Genomic DNA, 21,498 nt, shown 5'->3' with positions numbered 1-21,498 from the left:
CATTCATTCATCTTATGTCATAGATTGGATATTCCGACCACTAGTAGAGTAGTAGTCATGCTTTCAAACAAGTCAAAAAGAATATTGCTACACTATCTGCTTCGGCAGCACGTTCGTGACTGTCCACTTGTTTAGCGATTTTAGTCGTTGACAAGAAACGTGATCCCCAAGTTTAAATACGTTTAACAAAAAAATCAGAGAAATTCTTTTTATTTATGCTTCTTTTTACATGGTATTAGAAACCGCAAAAACGATGAAATTACTACATATCACCAAAGAAAAGGATGAAGATGTGCTTTTGAGTATTAAATTGGCTTTTTGTTGGATGAATGTTTGTGCCAACTACCCATGAATTAATCCTACCAAAAAAAAAACTACCCATGAATTAATCTACTATAAAAATATTTAACAGCTCAATAAATATTGGGCTAATAGGAGATATAGGCTCCCAAAACTGATGAACTAATAGGAAGTATGTATAGGCAAAAACATTAGTAATCTATCTTATTAAAACTCAAGTACAAAATTGGAGTGTTTGGAGACTTGAATAGGATTTTTAAAAATTTGGAGTGTTTGGAAACATGGATTGCAGTCTTTTAAAAAAAATATTTTTATTTAAAAACAAGGATAGTAGTATTAATAAAAAAAGTAATGGGCTTATGTTTTTTTTAAAAACTGAAAGTTATCTAGGCCACTTTTAAAATATACCAAAATGGGTCAATCTAATTCCGTAAATTTTTTTTTTCTAAACTAACCATAAAACAAGATTTAAACTTTATATACATATTTCAAATCAAAATAATAATTCAAATTTGATTTATATCAAAAATTGATTCAAAAATATACATATATTCAAAAATAGATTTTTACTAAACTATTTTTCAATAACCATTATAAAAAAATATTGTCAATATATATAAGAAAAATATAATACAAAGCCCAATTTGAAATACCAACTCAAATTATGGTTTTCATATTTCATATTAAGTTTTAAAAATATAATATATGTAATTATTTATATGATGGTATGTATAAAATACTATTAATTATATGATTACTTATATGATGGTACATATAAAATACGATTAATTATATGATGATAAAATACGATATATAATAATGACTAGGGATGGGCTTTTGGATACCCATACGGGTTTAGTTCTGATCGGTTTGTATTTTGGATTTCGGGGTCAAAGATTTCAGCCTTATTAGAATGTTTCTAAATTTGGTTTGAGTTCGATTTGGATCTTTGCGGGTTTGGTTTGGGTTTGGATAACTAATTTAAATTATTTTTAAAGTCTTAAATCATTATATATTTTAAATTTCTCAAAATGTATAAATAAAATAATATATTACGTATAAATTTGAATAACATATGTCATAATACTTAAGCTTAACATATCAATTGGCTTGATTTAAAATTTTGGATACGAAATCAATAATTATTTTAAGTATTTTTGGTGATTTGAGTATACTTTAACTATTTCAGATATTTACTTTTGACTATCTATATATATTTTCAAGTATTTAAACCAATTTAAAAGTATCTTTTTTGATGTTTTATATACGTTAAATCTAAAAATAATTAATATATATAAGTATATAAATCTATTTTTAGATAAATTCGGATACCCAAATACTTCGGTTCGGATCAGATTCGGTTCTCTAAATAACAAAATTTTGAATAATTAGAATATTTAATCAATTTATGTTTGGGTTTGGTACTATATCTTTGGATCGGTATCGGTTATGTTCCTCGGATTCATTTTTCCAAATCCTAATAATTACATGAAAAACAAATATCAACATATTTTTCAAAATATACACCCGCGCGCCTGCGCGGGTCAAAATCTAGTTGCTGATTAACAAAAAAAACTTATCGTATAAATCTTGATGCATCCCATGATTCCAACACATTTTAATCGGTTATTTAACCTAATATAGTGTTTATGCCCATAGATTTCGACCTCATTATATATTTTAATTTCTCTTTATTATATCATGATATGGAAAGTTCACACCAATTTCCTCGTGGAGTGTTTCCTTTTTTAACTCGACCCAAAAGTCATCTAAATTCTCTTTTTTAAGTCATCTAAATTCAATAATAATAATCCTATATTTTACAGAAAGAAAAGTCTTCACAGACATTGACACATTGGTTCCTTCTCTTTATAAAGATTCAAATTATCTTGAAATCAAAGGCAGAGACTTCAACACTTCTAAGACGATAATGGAAGAGCCATTTCTTCCGAGAGACGAGGAGCTAGTCCCAGGTAAAACGACATGGCAAAAAGGTCATCTCACCGTCGAACTGAAGAAATTGAGCCTCTTAGCCGCTCCTATGGCCATCGTGACCATTGCTGAATACCTTTTACCTGTCATCTCAGTCATAGTTGCCGGCCACAACGGTGAGCTTCAGCTCTCCGGCGTCGCTCTTGCCACCTCCTTCACAAATGTCTCTGGTTTCAGTATTCTGGTAATAACTATGCCAAAATTCTCTCCTCTTTAATTCAAGAATCTAATTGAATTGATTCTCAAGTCTTGAAAACGCTTTGTGCAGTATGGTTTAGTGGGTGCTTTGGAAACTCTTTGTGGCCAAGCTTTTGGAGCCAAACGATACGAAATAATCGGAACCTACACATACTCAGCAATCGCCTCTAACATCCCAATCTGTTTCCTCATATCAATTCTTTGGATTTACATCGAGAAGCTTTTGGTCTCCTTCGGACAAGACCCTGACATCTCCAGAGTCGCTGGCTCCTACGCCTTTTGGCTCATACCGGGTTTGTTCGGACAAGCTGTTGTCATACCACTCACTAGGTATCTTCAGACACAAGCGTTGGTTTTGCCTCTGCTCTACACTGCCGTAGCCACACTTTTGTTCCATGTCCCAGTTTGCTGGACTATGGTTTCTGTGTTTGGTCTGGGAAGCAATGGAGCTGCTATGGCTATTAGTGTGTCTTTCTGGTTTTATGCATTGATACTCGCATGCTATGTGAGATTCTCCACATCTTGTGAGAAGACTCGCGGCTTAATATCTGATGATTTTGTGTCTTGCGTCAAACAATTCTTCCACTACGGAATCCCATCAGCTGCAATGGTTTGGTAAGTCATTTTCAAGTTTCTTGTGGATCAAGTTACACTTTAAAGCTAATATTTTCGATATTTTTATTCCAAAAAAGTTTTTATCATAAAATATAAAATAGACTAAATAGTATACAAGCGGTGACGGCCCTTGGACAAAGCCACCTGCTTCCAGCCGATTATTTTATAAATTAATTTCTGCCACAATTTTCTTAAAGTTCCCATTCGACCAGTGGTATGTTTGTTCCAAGTTACGGTCAACAACCAGCTCCTTTTTTTTTGTTTCTAGTCCGTAAATTCCTAGTACCGGCTCTTTATATAAAACCAAAATAGTGTTCATTAAAATGTCTAAAATATATAAACCTAGGGTTAATTTAAAATTAGGGCTAAGATATTTAGAAGTGGAGTTTATGGATTTATGGTATAAAATTCACAGTAATACTATTCTAAAATATATATATTTTAATTTTTTAAATTGTTTTGTTAATTATTGCGTTATTCAATGGGAGTTTTTTAGTATTTAATAAATGCTATTTTGATAAGGAAAACATTTTTTTTCTCATTCGGACAACTATTTAGTTGGACCAGTGCTGGTTATATACACTCTGGCTTCCTCTCATCCCGCTTGCATTTTTGTCTTTTTATAGCCTAGAATGGTGGCTATTTGAGCTACTCGTACTCTGGTCAGGTCTCCTTCCTAATCCAAAACTTGAGACCTCTGTTCTTTCGATATGGTAAGTATCATATATAAATACTTTTTCTTCTTCTTATTTTTTTTCTCTTTACTAGTGATGATTATTAATCCAATTTTTTTTATTTTAGTTTTACAACAGCAGCTTTGCACTATGTAATTCCAGGTGGAGTGGCCGCGGCTGTGAGGTATGATTTAAACTCTCAGACCTAATCATCTCCACAATTCCTTTCCTCAATATTTTGTGATTGGTTTCTTGCAGCACACGTGTGTCTAACAATTTGGGAGCTGGGAATCCTCAAGTTGCTAGGCTATCAGTATTATCAGGGCTTTGTCTCTGGCTTGTAGAGTCAGTTTTCTTCACCACACTTCTCTTCACCTGCAAGAATATCATAGGCTATGCATTCAGCAACAGCAAAGAAGTTGTGGATTATGTGGCTGACATAGCTCCTTTGCTCTGTCTTTCTTTCATCCTTGATGGCTTTACTGCAATTCTAAATGGTGTTGCTAGGGGAAGTGGTTGGCAACATATTGGAGCTTGGAACAATGTGGTGTCTTATTATCTCATAGGAGCTCCGGTTGGAGTTTACTTAGCTTTCTATCGTCATTTTAACGGAAAAGGACTGTGGAGCGGTGTTGTGGTTGGATCCGCTGTGCAAGCCATTGTACTTTCCATCATCATAAGTTCAATGAATTGGAAGGAACAGGTTAGTACTTGGAATAGAAGACTAGCCATTCCAGCTTGTTACACTTCCATATTCTGTTTTGTTTATAATGCTTTGAAGTAATTGGACTCTATGATTTTGCAGGCTGAGAAAGCTAGGAAGAGAATACTATCAAGTGAGAAGGGATTGTCATAAATGAAGGGTGTTTCAGTTACTCTATTTTGTTTCTTAAGTTTTGATGTATAAATGTAATAGTTCTATAATCAACAAATGAATAAAAATATATTTTGACCAAAAAAACAAATATTTTGATTAACATTGTTGGTTTAGCTGGTCTGGTTAACATTGTTAGTTTGTTACTAATTCTCATGTATATTAACATTTTTAGTTAGTGTTACAAAAAAAAAAAAATTAACATTTTTAGTTTAATTGAAAAACATAACGTTTCTTTTGCATCTTCTTCTCCAACATCTTTAGCATGTAGTCTTTCCTTGATATGGTATCATAGACAAAAATCAACCTGCAACATTAGCTAATAGCTATCATTAAGTTATTGGTTTTTATAAAACATTTCATGTCCACCGTCCACGCTAAATAAGCTTGGTATCAGTGCTTTTAAAACCAGATCAGAAGACGAAAGAGATAAATTTTTGGATCACAATTCAATATGGTTCGACCGGGTCAAACATAATTCAATAATCTGGTTTAATATATTTTTATTGTATAAATTTAAAAATAATGTTAGTAAATATGATACATAATTAAAATATAAATGAATTTAAAATATAAAACATTATAAATATATACTAATTTTGTGTATATATGAGTGGTTTATAGATTTTTGATAGTTTTAATGTTTTTATCAGTTTAATAACTCTACGATTCATGATCGAACCAATTATTAGATTTAATCCAGTTATGCAACCGGTTCATGGTCAAACCCTGTTCAGCCATCGGGTCGGTCGGTTTTAAAAATACTGGTTGGTATATTAGAATGAGAAAAACCCTCAATCTCTCAGAATAGATTGGAAACACAAAAGCCCAAATATAAAGTCTAATGGGCCTCTGTAGAATACATACCAATCCAGACCGTTAAAACATTAATCAGCCCAGATAAATCGCGTCCGTTGAATTAAGCGACAGCCCAAGAAGGAGTCGTCTAGGGTTTTTCATTATAAGACCTTCGCATTTAGGGTTATACCGCCTCTTGTCTTCTCGTCACTCATCTCACACCCTCAGCTTCAAACAATGGTAAGCCCTAGCCTTCTCCTCTCTATCTTCTTCTTCCGCCATGGTATCTCTCCTCAAACTATCTGATTCTGCATTTCATTTCGTATAGAAGTCTCTTGCATTGGTTCTCCTCTGTTTCCTCAGCTTATTTTCATATTCTTCTGAGCTTTGTTAACGAGAATTCATGAGTCTGTGGTTGTAATCTTCATGGGTTTTGGACTTAGATTTATAAAGGCTGTACCTTTATGCTATGTTTTATAGGTCACGGCTTGAGGAGAACAGTTACATCGTTAGATCTTAGGGATTTATATGAAAGTCTTAATGAAATAATTTGATTTGTATTGATAGGTGTTTGTGAAGCCCTCGAAGTCGAATGCTTACTTCAAGAGGTACCAAGTCAAGTTCAGGAGAAGGAGAGGTATTTTTATTTTATTCTTCATTACTTTCTTTGGATTGTTATTGTCGTTGTTCTGATAGGTTTGTTCATTTTTGTGCAGATGGTAAGACTGATTACAGAGCAAGGATCCGTCTCATCAACCAAGACAAGAACAAGTACAACACACCAAAGTACCGTTTTGTTGTCCGCTTCACCAACAAAGACATAGTTGCACAGATCGTGTCTGCAAGCATAGCCGGTGACATTGTCAAGGCTTCTGCCTACGCACATGAGTTGCCTCAGTATGGTCTCACTGTTGGTCTTACCAACTACGCTGCTGGTACTGATCAGTCCTTTGCTTTAGTTTGTTTTCTGGTTATGTCTTTATAGCTTGCTAAAGAGTACTTCTTTATTGTTGTAAAAACCAGCTTACTGCACCGGGCTTCTTTTGGCTCGTCGTGTTCTGAAGATGCTGGAAATGGATGAGGAGTACGGGGGCAACCTTGAGGTATGTTTTTACTTTTGTTTCATGTACTGGTCTCTAGCTGTAATCTCTAATCTTTTAAAATAATGAACAGGCTACCGGAGAGGACTTTTCCGTTGAGCCAACCGAGTCTAGGAGACCATTCCGTGCTCTTCTTGATGTTGGTCTTATCAGGACCACCACAGGAAACCGTGTCTTTGGTGCACTCAAGGTAATATATAACTGTTGTAATACCTTATTCTTATCTGTTGTGTTGTGTGTTTCATGAGTTTGTTTATTGTTACTGTAGGGTGCCTTGGACGGAGGACTTGATATCCCCCACAGTGACAAGAGATTTGCCGGTTTCAACAAGGAGAACAAGCAACTCGATGCTGAGATCCACAGGAACTACATCTATGGTGGTCACGTCTCAAACTACATGAAGATGTTGAATGAGGATGAGCCAGAGAAGTTTCAGACTCACTTCAGTCAGTACTTGAAGAAAGGAGTTGATGCTGAGAGCATGGAGGAGTTGTACAAGAAGGTTCATGCAGCCATCCGTGCAGACCCCAACCCCAAGAAGACTGAGAAACCTGCTCCCAAGACACACAAGAGGTAAATCATTTACAAAAACATTTCATTCTTTCTTAATGCTTTTGGTGCATTGGTGCCTGATTGTGTGGTTTTGACTGATAAAACAGGTACAACTTGAAGAAGTTGACCTACGAGGAGAGGAAGAACAAGTTGATCGAGAGAGTTAAGGCATTGAACGGAGCAGCTGGTGGTGATGATGATGATGAGGACGACGAAGAGTAGAGCGTCATAAGCCTTTCTCCTGATGTCTCTTGTAGCTTTTTACATTTTTGCCAGACTTAAAACATTAAGCTCGTGTTTTCACATTTTATGTCCGTTTTGAGTATGAGAATTGCTATTTTCTATCAAGAAGTTAATTTTTTTTTTGACATTTTCATGATTTTGGAATTTTTATAGTTTGATCTTATGCGTACTTTAATGTTCATTGCTCAACCAATCAATCATTCATTATCAGAGTCTGATATAACCTTTCGAACAATTCAATGGATTAGACAATACATAAAAATCTTGAGTATGCAAAATAGACTTTTAACTCTTTATCTGAAATTAAGAAAGCAAAAAGTGATGTCTAATGAGGGTGTTCCAAACGATTATGAATCAATTTTTTTCTTTTTTTTTATTATTAATTAATATTGGTTAGCATTGTTGGTTTAGCTGGTCTGATTACGCTCTTTATGTTTCTTAAATATGTTGATCATCACGAATCAAGTCTTTTAGTCTAGAAAGCCTCTGGTTAACTATTCCAGAAGCTTATTATTCAGCTAAACGATCAATCTCACGATCACACGTTGCAAAGCCTTACATACCTTCCCTACTTCATCAATCACTAATCAGAAAGTCATTGTTGCAATATTCACGTTACATATTGTTTCTTTCCATTCTACAGATCCTATAGCAAATGGCATTAGCGCTCTCCTTAGTCACACATGCACATTTCACAGCATTTGATTTTGCATAATGTTTTTTATGGTACTATAGGGTTTAAATTTATTGAACTCTCCTTTTTCTAATGAAAATTTATCGACTAACAGTTATGAGAAAGATGATGTCTCAAACAAAATATTTACATTGCTGGAATGGATACAGTTCGTTGAATTGTAATGCACCATAGGAATATAGGATACCAATTCAGCCTAAGAAAAAAAAAGCTTTGTCAATTCTCTTAGTTTCGAGGTACCAAATCCTCCTTCACCTTAAGGAAACAAAAAAAAAAGTATTTACATGTCTCAAACAAAAGAAAAAATATTTACTATGAGTTCATGACCATGAGAATACACAGCATCACAAAGGTCCCATGGTAGGTCTTTGGAATCCCAGAAACCGAGCACCAGCAGCTAAAAATGATATACATTTTATGAATTGTGATCTGCCTGTATGAAAGAGGTTTCAAATTCTTTCAAGTGGATAGGCGGTTGTGGGTTTTATAATCATGACTGGTAACTGTTTTGGTGGTAAGGAAAAGACCAAGATATAATATTGGTGGAATTCCCACACTTAATCTAGAAATCACAGTTACTACATTCAAGTCGTAGCTATATATTGCTGCAGACCATATTGATGATTTAGTTACACTAAAACACTGATTACCAGTCATGAGCCACATGCTCAAGAACTACACAAATTACCAGCCCTGAGCCACATTCTCAAGAACTACACAAATTACCAGCCCTGAGCCACATGTTCAAGAACTACACAAACTAGTTACAAATTTCTAAGAGCATAACGCAGCACCCCATTAGGGGGTGCTTATTTTTTTAATTTTTTTAATCTGATTTAAGAAAAAAAAACTATCGCGGACCGCCACATGTCGGTGGAGTCCACGGACAATACAAACAACCCACATAATTCGACGCTTATCTGGGAGTATCAAGCAGCGGCTGTTACATTTGGATGGAGCCCACCGACTATTAAACTAATTTTTCCTATGCACCCCCTTCCTAAGCTATCCGTTAAAGATGCTCTAAGTTGTACATTTGTTTTAAGCTACCGCATATTATTCAGTTTCCATCATTTGTACTCTGTTTCAAAAAAAATACCATCATTACAGAAAAAGTCTCATAATAATGTCACACCCAAAATATTAAGATAATAGTCCAACACATATTTGCATCAGATAAATAATTAGAAACTCTTGTTGACAAAAAAAAAATATCAGAAACTAATAAAATAAAATATTGTTGAGTTATTGCATTTTTATAAAACATTTTCGAGCTAAATAAGCTTAACTCAGAATAGTTTGGGAAGACAAAAGCCCAAATATAAAGACTAATGAGCCCTTGCAGAATCATTATACCGATGTAGACCGTAAGAACATGATTAAGCCCAGATAAATCGTGGCCGTGGAATAAAGGGAGAGAGCCCAAGAAGGAGTGATCTAGGGTTTTTCATTATAAGATCTTGCATTTTGGTTTATGTTCCGCCTCTTGTCTTCACGACACTCTCAGCTCACACCCAAAGCTTCCGCTTAGCTTCAAACAATGGTACGCCCTAGCTTCCATCTCTCCGCCTTCTTATTTTCTTCTTAATTTTCTCAAACAATAAGATTCTGCTTTTCATTTCGTTTAATATGGAAATCTCCTACATTAGTTTTCTCCAGCGTTTCTTTAGATATTTTCATATTTGTCTGAGCTTTGGTAACGAGAATTCTTGAGCTCTGCTATAATCTTAATGGGTTTTGGTCTTGATGTTTAAAGGCTGTACCTTTACGATCTTTCACATAGATCTTTGCTTCTTTAGGAAGAACAGCTTCATCGTTAGAACTTGGGCTTTATATGATAGTTTAACGATATAAGATTTTTTTTTTTATATTGATAGGTGTTTGTGAAGCCATCCAAGTCGAACGCTTACTTCAAGAGGTACCAAGTCAAGTTCAGGAGAAGGAGAGGTATTTTTATTTGACTCTGCATTACTTTCTTGTTGATATTGTCTGTGTTCAACCCGTTCTGATAGTTTGTTCATTTTTGTGCAGATGGTAAGACTGACTACAGAGCAAGGATCCGTCTCATCAACCAAGACAAGAACAAGTACAACACACCAAAGTACCGTTTTGTTGTCCGCTTCACCAACAAAGACATAGTCGCACAGATCGTGTCCGCAAGCATCGCCGGTGACATTGTCAAGGCTTCTGCTTACGCTCATGAGCTGCCTCAGTATGGTCTCACCGTTGGTCTTACTAACTACGCTGCTGGTACTGATCAGTCGTTTGCTTTAGTTTTCTTGTTATAGTTGTTTTGTTCTGTCTTGCTAAATAGTTAGTACCCTTGTGAAACACAGCTTACTGCACCGGGCTTCTATTGGCTCGCCGTGTTCTGAAGATGTTGGAAATGGATGAAGAGTACGAGGGCAACCTTGAGGTTTGTTGGTGCTTTTGTTTCTTGTATCTGGTTTGAGCTTTATCTCTTGCTGTGATCTCTAACCGTACAAAATCATGAACAGGCTACCGGAGAGGACTTTTCCGTTGAGCCAACCGAGTCCAGGAGACCATTCCGTGCTCTTCTTGATGTTGGTCTTATCAGAACCACCACCGGGAACCGTGTCTTCGGTGCACTCAAGGTATATAAATTGCTGTAATGTTTTATCATTGTTCTTATCTGTTGTATTGTGTTTACATGACAAGCTTTAATATTCTTTTGGGTTTGTTTATGGTTTAACTGTAGGGTGCGTTGGACGGAGGACTTGATATCCCTCACAGTGACAAGAGATTTGCAGGTTTCAACAAGGAGAACAAACAGCTCGATGCTGAGATCCACAGGAACTACATCTATGGTGGTCACGTCTCAAACTACATGAAGATGTTGAACGAGGATGAGCCAGAGAAGTTTCAGACTCACTTCAGTCAGTACTTGAAGAAAGGAGTTGATGCCGAGAGCATGGAGGAGTTGTACAAGAAGGTTCATGCAGCCATCCGTGCAGACCCCAACCCCAAGAAGACTGAGAAACCTGCTCCCAAGACACACAAGAGGTGAGAGCATTTCAATCTTTATTAGTACTATTGGCTCGTTTTGGTGCGTTGGTGTCTCATTTGTATGTTTTGATCTATAAACAGGTACAACTTGAAGAAGCTGACCTATGAAGAGAGGAAGAACAAGTTGATTGAGAGAGTCAAGGCACTGAACGGAGCTGCTGGTGGCGACGATGATGATGAGGACGACGAAGAGTAAAGCGTCTCATGATGTCTCTTATAGTTTGTTACTTTTTTTGCCAGACTTTAAACTTATGTTTTCACATTTTAATTGCGTTTGAGGATTTTGAGTATGAGAATGCTAAGTTTAATCTTTTCGACTTTTTCATGCTTTTGCAGTTTTTATAGTTTGATCTTAAGCCTATATTCATGCTCATTGCTCAACCAGTCAATAATTCATTATCAATCTTTGATATAACTTTCTTGGCAAAATATTGGCATACGTTATATATCATATATGATTAAACATCTCATACTCTTGTTATAACTTTTTTGGCAAAATGTTGGCATACGTTATATATCCATATATGATTAAACAACTCATACTCTTGTTATAATATCTTGAATTTGCAGTCGTCTTTTAACTCAAGTTTAGCATTCAGTATCTGAAATTTAAAATGCAAAGAGTAATACATCCAATGATCAAACCCACAGCTGAGAAGTTAGTTCTGAGGCAATTCAGTCACTACTAACTAGCCTCTACTCTTCTAGAGCTCTAGTTGATCCATGTCTTCATCAAGTTCTCTGATCTTGACTTCAGCGTCTTCTCCAAACTGAATGCACTTGTCGATTTCAGACAGTACATATTGTATGCTGCCCCACAAAACATTTATCAGGTACATTTTCATTTTCATACTAAAATTAAACATGCAAGAAGCTAAAAAAGTAATTGGTTTTGAGTTTACCTCCTCTCTTTCCTCAAATCAAGTGGTGTGAATCTCACCATGCTATACTGCTCCACCTTCAAAACAAACAATTCAAAATCAGGTTCCCATGATCCAACATTCAACTCGGTTTCAACAACGTGTAAGAGCCATTACCAATTCAATGAAGGCTTTGTTCAGTTTTGCAAATTGAGGAGCCATCCTTTGGTCTAACCCAGCCAGCATTGTGCGAGGCTCCGCATCCAAATATCTAATATATATGTGTTAAAACAACACAAGCAAATATGAATATTATTAAATTTCAGGAAGAAAACAAAAACATGGTTAGAGTAAGAAGAAAAAGACAGTCACAAAAAAAAAAATAGAGTAAGAAGAAAAAGAGAGAAAGCAAAGACTAACTCCTCAATGTTGCTTTTATCCTGTAAGAGATCCATCTTAGAGAGGATGTTAACATGAGGCAGTTCAAGCTGTATCATTGCAGAAAGAGATACCATACATCCGCTGATAAACTTGGTTACGTCCGTTACAAACTGGTCCAAGATACATTCTCTTCTATCTCAAAAACACTAAATGTTTTTTTTTTCACTAAAAACTCAAAAGTTAAGGGAAGAAAAACCTGAGAGTCAAGCAGATAGACAGCACAGACACTGAAGTCATTCTTCTTCAAATGCTCCACAAAGTTTTTGAGCACAGGTACATGTGTAAAAATCTCTATCTGGCCTATAACCACACAACATAAAAGTTAAAAACAACAATCATGGACTACAGATGTAGATAAAGTCTTTAAGAGCTATAAGAGAGAGTAGAGACACCTGGACAGTCAAAGACTAAGTAGTCATCGTCTGTGAAATTCTCCAACTCTTCATCCAACCAATTATATAGACTGTCCTCAAGGTACCTTTGAATTAAAGTTAAGGTTTCTTCACGAAAAACAAAATCACATAGACTGCTAAAGGCCTAAAAGGATACTCCATACAACGGATGAGAGCAGCATTGGGACCACATTTAAGCTCCTCCATAACAACATCAACGGAAACAAGCTCTCGGATATCTGCATCCAGACAAGAGGATCATTGTGAAACTAAATTAAAAAGAAAGAAAAACAGGGACATTGAAGAAGCAGAGAAGTGAGAACTCACCCATTGCCACAGGATAGTTAAAGACTTCTGCAGCAGGATCCAAGTTAACTATGTGCATTGTTCGTCTGATAGTTTCACAGTGTTGGTTTAAAGATGAGCAATAAGTTGACTGCTCCACAAAAACATAAACTTCAACATGGATTCTTGTATTAAAAAAAAATAAAGAAATGCAGAGATGGTTTTGTATGAAAAAGAAACAAACCTTTCCGCTGCCTGCTGGGCCAATAACAAGCTGTGCATAACGCATTGTATCAACCTCTCTCTCACACAAACTCAGATGGTGAATTAACTGGTAAGCAAGATACTATACAATAATAACCTCAAAAATGTGAGAACTTTAAAGACAAATATAAAAATATAATCAAGGGTTAGAGTTTAGTTTGCATGAACCCCTAAACCAAAGCAAATGAAACTAACAAGCCTAAAAAAAACTGTAAGCGCCATAAGAAAAAAATCCCAAAAGATAGAAGATCATAAAGTTGCAAACTTTGAGATCAGAAACGAAATTGCAAAGAGAAAGATCAAAGCAACTCTTTACCTCTTTCGACTCTCTCTCGGACTCGTCGTTTTTTCTTCTAACGTTGTTCAGAAAATTGAAGAAATGAGAAAGCTCTAAGGGACATTTATATATTATTGGGCCTTTTATCATAAGAAATAAATCTTGGGCCAAGTTTTATGAGACCTTTTTCGTCATAAGAAATCATTTAGAGATATAAAACGTTTTGAGGCCTTTTTCTCATTTTTCAACAGGTTGGAAACCTGTAACTTGTAAGCCGTATGATAACTCTTCAATTTTTTTTTTTTTTTCCGCCAAGGATATTTTTTATTAAAAAGAAGGGTACTAAGCCCAAACACATATTACAAAGCATAAGCCCACAACAGCAGGGCAAAGATCGACCAAACCTAATCGGGCCTACAGCCCAACCAAACCAAGCCACACCTAGACGGGCCGGACGTCTCTCTTTTGGCCCACGCGTGAAGGAGCGGGGACACGTGTTAGAATTTTACATCAGCGCTACACGCGTCTCCTTTGCTCGACTTGACCCGTCACCGCTTCGAGAAGCCGCCGGAACCAGCCACCGAAACCCTCGTTACGCCGGAGCTCAAACCCGCAGAGCCTCCACCGAAACCACTTTCCTTCAACTTTCTGACCTCTCTGCGGAGAGCTTCATCGACCTCATCAAGATCTCATCCGCCTTAAGAGAGTCGCAAGCCACAAACCTCATAAACCCGATCCAACAACAAGACCACCTTTTAGAACCGCTAGAGCCGGCGACGCAAGACTGTGTGAGCCTTCACCCCCCGGAGACAAGACCGGCGCGGCGATGCTGAATAAGCCAACCACCACCCGGGAACAAGAACCGGCAACGACAGAGCTTTAATAGCCTCTACCTCCCGATAACTCTTCAATTTTAATATAGTTTTTTTGGGCATTTTTCTATCAAAAGAATATCAAAGCAGTGGTCATATAACCAGAGCCGGCCTGGGTTTAAGATTCTCTTCTCCCAACCTGGGTTCGAATCCACTGATAAACGGCCAATTTTTTAAAACTTGCTTCTAGTCTTGTATTCCCTAGGACCGGCACTGCATATAACATAGTATTCGGTTAGAGAGAGCTGATAGTAGCGATTGAGATGCGATTGCGTTCTTCTCTCAGTTATCCAATCAAGGCATGAATAAATGAGTCGATGGGATAGTAATATGCTTATGTGTTTTTTTTTTGTTCTTTTCTCTAGTTTAGAAGTTTTTCAATTTAATTTATGGCGGATTAAATTCTTTCTTCCAATTTGTTGTTACAATCTACTGCATGTATGTTTTTGCCATGATCGATAAGACAACCTACCCAATTAAGTTTAATCAATCAAGTGTTTTTGGTGGTTATTGTGATTGTATGATGACTTTTTGATGTTTGAAACAAATCTTAACAGATTTTTTTTAAGAAAACAACGTCCACCAGAAAAAAAAAACTATGAAAGAGGATTTCAAGAATGAATGAATAATTTACTTTCAGAATTCAGACAAAAAAAAGAAATTTCCAGAATTTATATTTATTTTTGGTATCAAAATATATCGTTGAAATCACAATATGCATCAAGGAGACAACAACAATACGAATTTGAAGATATTATTGTTTCTCTACTATATTTGATATTCGTGCAATCGTTAAATTTTTATTTTTTATGGTTGTATATCTACATTGTATTCTAAACCAAAGAATATCCATTGTTCATAAAGAAATAAGTAATTATTTACATTTAAAAAGAACATAATTTATCATTCACCTAAACATAATTTGACGAATAATAAAATAGATTTTATAATACCATTGGTCATATAATAAAAGTTGTTAATATATTTTACATAGAAATTTTAAAATGTCATCTAATTTAAAACAAAAAAAAATCTTTAAAATATCAATCTATTAAGAATGGGAGAATGTGGCATTTAATTTTTTTAACAGTGGCTCAGGCCTGAGGCCAGTGGCGGACGGATAGAGTAGTGTACGGGGTCACGTGCCCCGAATTTCTAACTTTCTTTGACAAATACTATAATAAATGCCACTAACCCAAAACTAAAATGCAGTGAAGAAAATTTATGTGCCCCCAATTATGTTTGTTTCTAGATCCGCCCTTGCTTTACCGAGGCTGATGACTAAACGTAAGAAAATCTCTTGTAGGAAATTTTTGAGCCTTCATTGTCTCTTCTATAGCAGTGATGTTAACCCCATTCTGATGCTGCCGAAGCCTTATTAACTGGAGACCGTTCTCGACAGCCCAGTTGATGGGCACTAAATTAGTCCTAACTAATGCAAAATGTGGACTTTGACTAGCCGATATAATGGGTTGGTACACGACAGATCGTTGAACAACAGAATATTAAAAATAGAATTGGCGGAGTGTCATGCGATTTCATGCTGTGTTTACTTTGTCAAGTCAATAAAATTCGAAAGCAATTAATTTTAAATCACCACTGGTAATATCATACTATATTCGTATATATCTCATATTTTAAGCTATAATATGTAGTATGTCAGAGGTTCAGTGGAATCTCGAGCTTCGAGGCTTGTTCTTTGTTTGCAGCGCAATTTACAAAACAAAAATAAATAGAAAAACTAAATTGCCTACACAATTATTGTTCAATAATACGACCAATGCACATACTCATATGCTTTTAGTAGTGCACATCATATTTGTTTTTGTTAAATGCAACTACATAACATAACTAATGAAGTTATTATCACAAAGAGAAGTTCGTCCCTCATGCATTGCTGAATTCATCAAATGTAGCAATTACAGGTGGCCACATGTTAATATACTCACATTTTAACTCCAATTGTATAGTGATAGAGCCACTTGTTCGTTTATGTTTGCTAATCATTATTATAATGAGAAAATGTCATCATTATGTTTATGGCATATGCTTTAGAAACCTTCCCGTTGTTTATTTTGTTGTTTGCTTCTAATAACTACTTTAATACTGATATTCATTCAGATTTCAGTGTAGATACTTCTACACTTTTGTTTACTGTTTTGTTTTGATAACACACTTACTAATAATATACACCCACCATCTCTCAAACTCCCGCATGCAGAATTGTTTTTAGGACAGACGCTTAATTGTTTATTATTGAATGATTAAGAATGCGCACTTCATAATATTTGAAACTAAGAGTTACTACAACTCTGAAAAGTATAAAATGTTGGATTAACAAGTTCATATTGTTAGGACATGGATGATACTCGCTTAAAAAGGAAAACAAAGGAGGATAATATTTATGAAACTGTATTTAAAACAAATAAAATATCCAAAATATTTGTTTTTAACTTTTGCATTTTCTTTTATCTTAGTTAGAGTTTTTTTTTAAGTATAGATCATTTGATATCACCTTCCATATCTTGACTTTAGGGGTTGTTTAAGAACAAATTTGTTCCGCCCTACCTTTTCTAATTTATTATTATTATTTTATTTGTAAGAATTAGTAACAAAAAAGGTAATTAAATGGCGACATATTTGCTATTTGGCAGTGTGTTTTTCTTCTCCCGTTGATAAACATTCAAGATCTTAATGAGTTTTGATTGGTAAAGATTTTTCTTAATGCAGAACTGTAAAGAAAACAATTAAGTTGCAAAAAAATTAAAACATGCATCAAACAGGTGAAATGATTTTCTTGTGTGACTGGATAAATTTTGCGAACTACAAATGATATATGTCACATATTTTATGCACTATTTATTCTATTATAAAAATAATAAGTATTATTACAAGATAAAAAAACAAATTAAATTTATTTCAAATATTTCACTTGTCTTACCCTTATAAGTATTTACTTTATTTCAATACATTTATAATAGTAGATTAGCATCATAATGATTTATTATTTAAAAGTTATTAGTATTCATTTTAGAATTTAAAACATTATTATCATAATTAATAATATAAGATATTAGTAAAAGAACTACTAGAGATTCGGTTTTTTTCCCTTGACAGCCTTTAAGAGTTTGAAAATCTTTTAAAGAGACTCTTAATTAATAAGAACGTAACTGAACGAAATGTTCAAGGTTCTAAATGAAATGTGTCAGTTGAGTAACCGAACGAAATGTTCAAGGTTCTAAATGGAATGTGTCAGTCGAGTAACATTGAAGAGCTTCTGCATGGTTTTGAGCCAAGAGTTTGGGTAACTCGAGTCGCAACCGTTTGTGTAATACAATTACTAATTTAGTTACATTGTGAATTTGTGATCAGTGCCTAATTTAATTACATTGTGATCGGTGCCGTGCGAACCTTTCTTGGGGCCTAAAGCGAATTTTATATGTAACTAGGGTTAAACCCGCCCTACGGGCGGGTAAACAAATATACAAATAATTTAAATATATTTAAAATGTTCAATTCATTTTTAGCTAAACATTAATTTACTTTTTTATATATTTATCATGTTAAACTTGTCTATCTATTTTACAAATCATAAATTTAATTAACTCTTAAAATTAGGGCTGTTCAATATGGTAAAACCGAACCGTACCGAACCGAACCGAAATAGACAATATGGTTTGGTTTTGATATATACCATATAAACCGAATGGATATAATTTTATAAAAACCGTAGGATTTGGATATGCTTTGGTATATAACCGATTAAACCGAATAAACCGAACAAAAACCGATTAAAAGTAGAAACATGTAAATATGTATCTATTTATAACAATACATGAAAATCTTTTGTTATATAAGTTAAATTTGTGTTAATAACTATTACCATAATTTTATAGTAATAAAAAACTTTAATTTGTAAAACACTTGAACTATAACTAAATAACAATACATCGCAATTCAGACATCTTATTTTCTAAGTCTTTTTTTGATCTTTTTGATTTATTTTAGTCTTCACTAAATTAATATGAAGATTATAAATTTGATGGAAAATTTTCAATTGAAAAAGCATGACTTTAATGAACACTAAATATGGAAGAGTGGAAAAACTTTTCTTTCATGTTTCTGTTTTGTTTCATATTTTTATTTTCAAAATTTCAAGCTTTGATTTTAGTTATAGATTTGATTATTTTATTTGATGGTAGAAGCATTTTTACTTTTTTGTTCATTTATTTAAACATGTAATATATTTTTAATAAATGACTGTGTTGACAATATGACTAAAATTCATATAATATGATCTCAAACAAAATAATTATGTTTTTTGGTATAAAACCGAATACACCGAAAACCGACGGTATATAAACCGAACCGAACCGAAGTAAATATGGATTTAGAATGGTAGTTATATTTTACTAACCAAAATACCGAAAACCGAAAATAACCGAACCGAAACCGAACCGATATCCGGATTGAACACCCCTACTTAAAATCATAAAATAGATTTTTTGTTTAAGTTTGTTATAATTTAGCTTATAACGATATGTCACCTCAATTATTTTTAACAAAACAACATCTTTTTTTTTCTGAACAACAACAAAAAAACATCTAACAAATAGTTGTAGACTTAATCTAAATCGAATGTTAAATTTTCTAAGTTGCTCTCATTTTTATATACAGTCACACACGAAAAGTATTATCGTAAACTAAGTTTGTCATCATCTACCTTTATTGTGGAAAATCATCATCTGTCGACTTAAAAGAACCGTTTCTTATGTGTTTGCCTCTTAAAATTTTCCGACAAACAATAATGTTTTTTTTATTTTAATATATATGAAGATGTTTAGTTATTATGTATTGTATATTTTATATTTACTTATTCGTATATACAAAATAAGAAACAATAATGTTTACCTTGTTTTCTAAATTAGCACATCTCATTTAATTTTCGATGATCCTAGACTGCTTTTGTTACAATGAAACAATAATGTGATAAAGACCAAACGAATATTATTAAAATTCATCACATTTTTTGACCGAGCTACGATTCATTAAAATAAAAGCAAGTTTACCCACCACAAAAAATTGTCAAGTTTAGAGATAAGAGAGTTGATTTTGCCACTGCATCAACCTCTTTATTACATAATATAGGGATACGATGGAAAGAGCAAGCTTTAAAGAAGCTGCTGAAATGGTCAATATCAAAGAGAATGCCATTACTCTCCTTGATGAGTGTAGCTTGGAGAAAATTAGACAACATGGATGCCTTAAAATCGAAGAAAAAAATATGAACAATAGTTTGTCATTTACTTGTGCAATAAGTTGATCATGCTAACCGTTATCCGTATATACCTATAGATATTATATATTAAAATTTGTATAACTTTATATATAATTTGATAGTAAATGTGACGATAACGTTTTACAATAATACAATGTTTTCTAAATTAAATTCTTATCCTAAAAAATGTGTAAATAAGAATTATGATGTTAATATCTGAATGATGAAAATCAACTGATAAAATCTACACTATTATTTATGAAGTGATTTTGCTTATTTGTCATGTTCTCCATGATTTTAGATAATTTTGCTTATTTTTATTTTTTTTTTTTGTCATCAACAAACAGACTCATATAGATTCTGCGAACCAATACGGTAACTCCGCATCCATGTGAACGACGAAAGACGATTGTTTTCTGGCACATCGTGCTAGACTATCCGCCTTTTGTTTTTCTTGTCCGGGGTACATGAATGATCTCTGAGCTAGTAAAACATGTCTTCAGTAGCTTTATGTCGTGCAGATAACTCTCAAACGCCGGCCATTCCTCTGGTTCCGAAACCATCTTCACCAATTGAGAACAATTCGTAGCAAAAGTAACTTGAAACTGATGTAAATTCTTCATACATTCCATTGCCCATATCAATGCTTCCATCTCTGCATGAAGAGGTGAAATACATGCCCTAGAATTTCTTGCACCCATCAATCCCTGAAAGCCCTCGAGTATGCTATACCATCCTTGACCTGAATAAGGTTCTTCATTTTTCCAGGAACCCTAATTTTGCTTATTTGTCATGTTTTATTAGGTTTTAACTAAATTATTGATTTATTATCTGTTATTAGCTGAGTCATTAATATATTAATTTAAAAATATCCTTAATGAATCTTGTATATAATTAAAACGAATGTTAATAATATTAAATTTTTGTGTTATATTTTAAAAAAAAATAAACAATATCTTCACTGAATTTTATATATTATTAAAAATGAATTTTATTTTAATAGTATAAATTTTATATGTTATATGTTACATTAAATAATTGATTATAAAATAATATAATAGAATTATAAAAAATAAGATTATTCTTATCTATATTGTGTTGCTATCTGAAAACAATATTTTATTATAAACTTTAAAAATTTAAGATAAAAACAATTAATAATAATATTACTCAAGCAAAAAAATCATATAAAAAAATTTTCTAAACTATTTCTAAGATATGAGTGTTTTAAAAAAAAATAACACAATAGTAAGTATATATTTTGATAAAAAATATTTGACATATATAAATACTTTGATGTTTGATTTAACTATTTAAAACAATAAATAATAACTTATTATGTTGGTTTTAGATTAATAAAACATAAGCTAATAAGTATCCATAAGAAGTTTATGCCCATATGTGCGGGCAAAATACCTAGTAAATCTTTATTAGTAAAGAAGAGTAAGCCAAACCGATGGTTACGTTTTTATACATGCAATAAAAACATAAATTATAAAAGAAAAGTAAAACATATTTATGGATATTAATTATGAAGTAATCGAATTATTAAGTAATCGATTGAAGTTAAACTTGTGATCACTCTAAAGTCTAATGCCATTGTGCTCACTCTAATTATTAATTATTAAATTATAAAAGGAAAATATATTTATGGATATTAATTATTAAGTAGTGCCATTGTGATCACTCTAATTAAATGGATGGTATATATTTTACATTCAGAAATTTCTTACTCACCTTTGTGAATAGTAACATATTTTGT

The 21,498-nt window shown here is 33.5% G+C and overlaps 3 protein-coding genes across 4 annotated transcripts; 2 read left to right on the top strand and 1 right to left on the bottom strand.

The window, feature by feature from the left end:
- The first annotated feature begins 1,850 nt into the window (after nt 1-1,850).
- On the top strand, nt 1,851-4,756 carry LOC103860289 (protein DETOXIFICATION 3). The gene is made up of 6 exons (XM_009137876.3): nt 1,851-2,476; nt 2,561-3,105; nt 3,732-3,818; nt 3,907-3,963; nt 4,038-4,482; nt 4,585-4,756. The coding sequence occupies exons 1-6, from the start codon at nt 2,231-2,233 to the stop codon at nt 4,633-4,635; spliced, it is 1,431 nt and encodes a 476-aa protein (XP_009136124.1). The 5' UTR covers nt 1,851-2,230; the 3' UTR covers nt 4,636-4,756.
- An 836-nt stretch (nt 4,757-5,592) lies between these two features.
- On the top strand, nt 5,593-11,428 carry LOC103860287 (60S ribosomal protein L5-1). 2 transcript variants are annotated; one of them, XM_018657764.2, is made up of 7 exons: nt 5,593-5,691; nt 9,918-9,987; nt 10,072-10,290; nt 10,377-10,456; nt 10,539-10,655; nt 10,760-11,064; nt 11,149-11,428. In XM_018657764.2, the coding sequence occupies exons 1-7, from the start codon at nt 5,689-5,691 to the stop codon at nt 11,261-11,263; spliced, it is 909 nt and encodes a 302-aa protein (XP_018513280.2). In that variant the 5' UTR covers nt 5,593-5,688; the 3' UTR covers nt 11,264-11,428. The 2 variants fall into 2 exon arrangements, with proteins under 2 accessions (XP_018513280.2, XP_009136123.2); XM_009137875.3 differs by lacking the exon at nt 5,593-5,691 and adding an exon at nt 9,388-9,583.
- Nucleotides 11,429-11,621: 193 nt separating this feature from the next.
- LOC103860286 (GPN-loop GTPase 3) lies at nt 11,622-13,751 on the bottom strand. Its single transcript, XM_009137872.3, has 10 exons — nt 13,626-13,751; nt 13,290-13,391; nt 13,088-13,196; nt 12,918-12,999; nt 12,761-12,846; nt 12,565-12,668; nt 12,348-12,478; nt 12,105-12,198; nt 11,970-12,025; nt 11,622-11,877 (listed from the first exon to the last, which is right to left on the bottom strand). The coding sequence occupies exons 1-10, from the start codon at nt 13,734-13,736 to the stop codon at nt 11,772-11,774; spliced, it is 981 nt and encodes a 326-aa protein (XP_009136120.2). The 5' UTR covers nt 13,737-13,751; the 3' UTR covers nt 11,622-11,771.
- Between the last annotated feature and the right edge of the window lie 7,747 nt (nt 13,752-21,498).

The sequence above is a fragment of the Brassica rapa genome, chromosome A03 (genome assembly GCF_000309985.2).
Source record: "Brassica rapa cultivar Chiifu-401-42 chromosome A03, CAAS_Brap_v3.01, whole genome shotgun sequence".
In the NCBI taxonomy this organism is placed as follows: Eukaryota; Viridiplantae; Streptophyta; class Magnoliopsida; order Brassicales; family Brassicaceae; genus Brassica; species Brassica rapa.
This window is presented reverse-complemented; position numbering and strand designations above follow the sequence as displayed.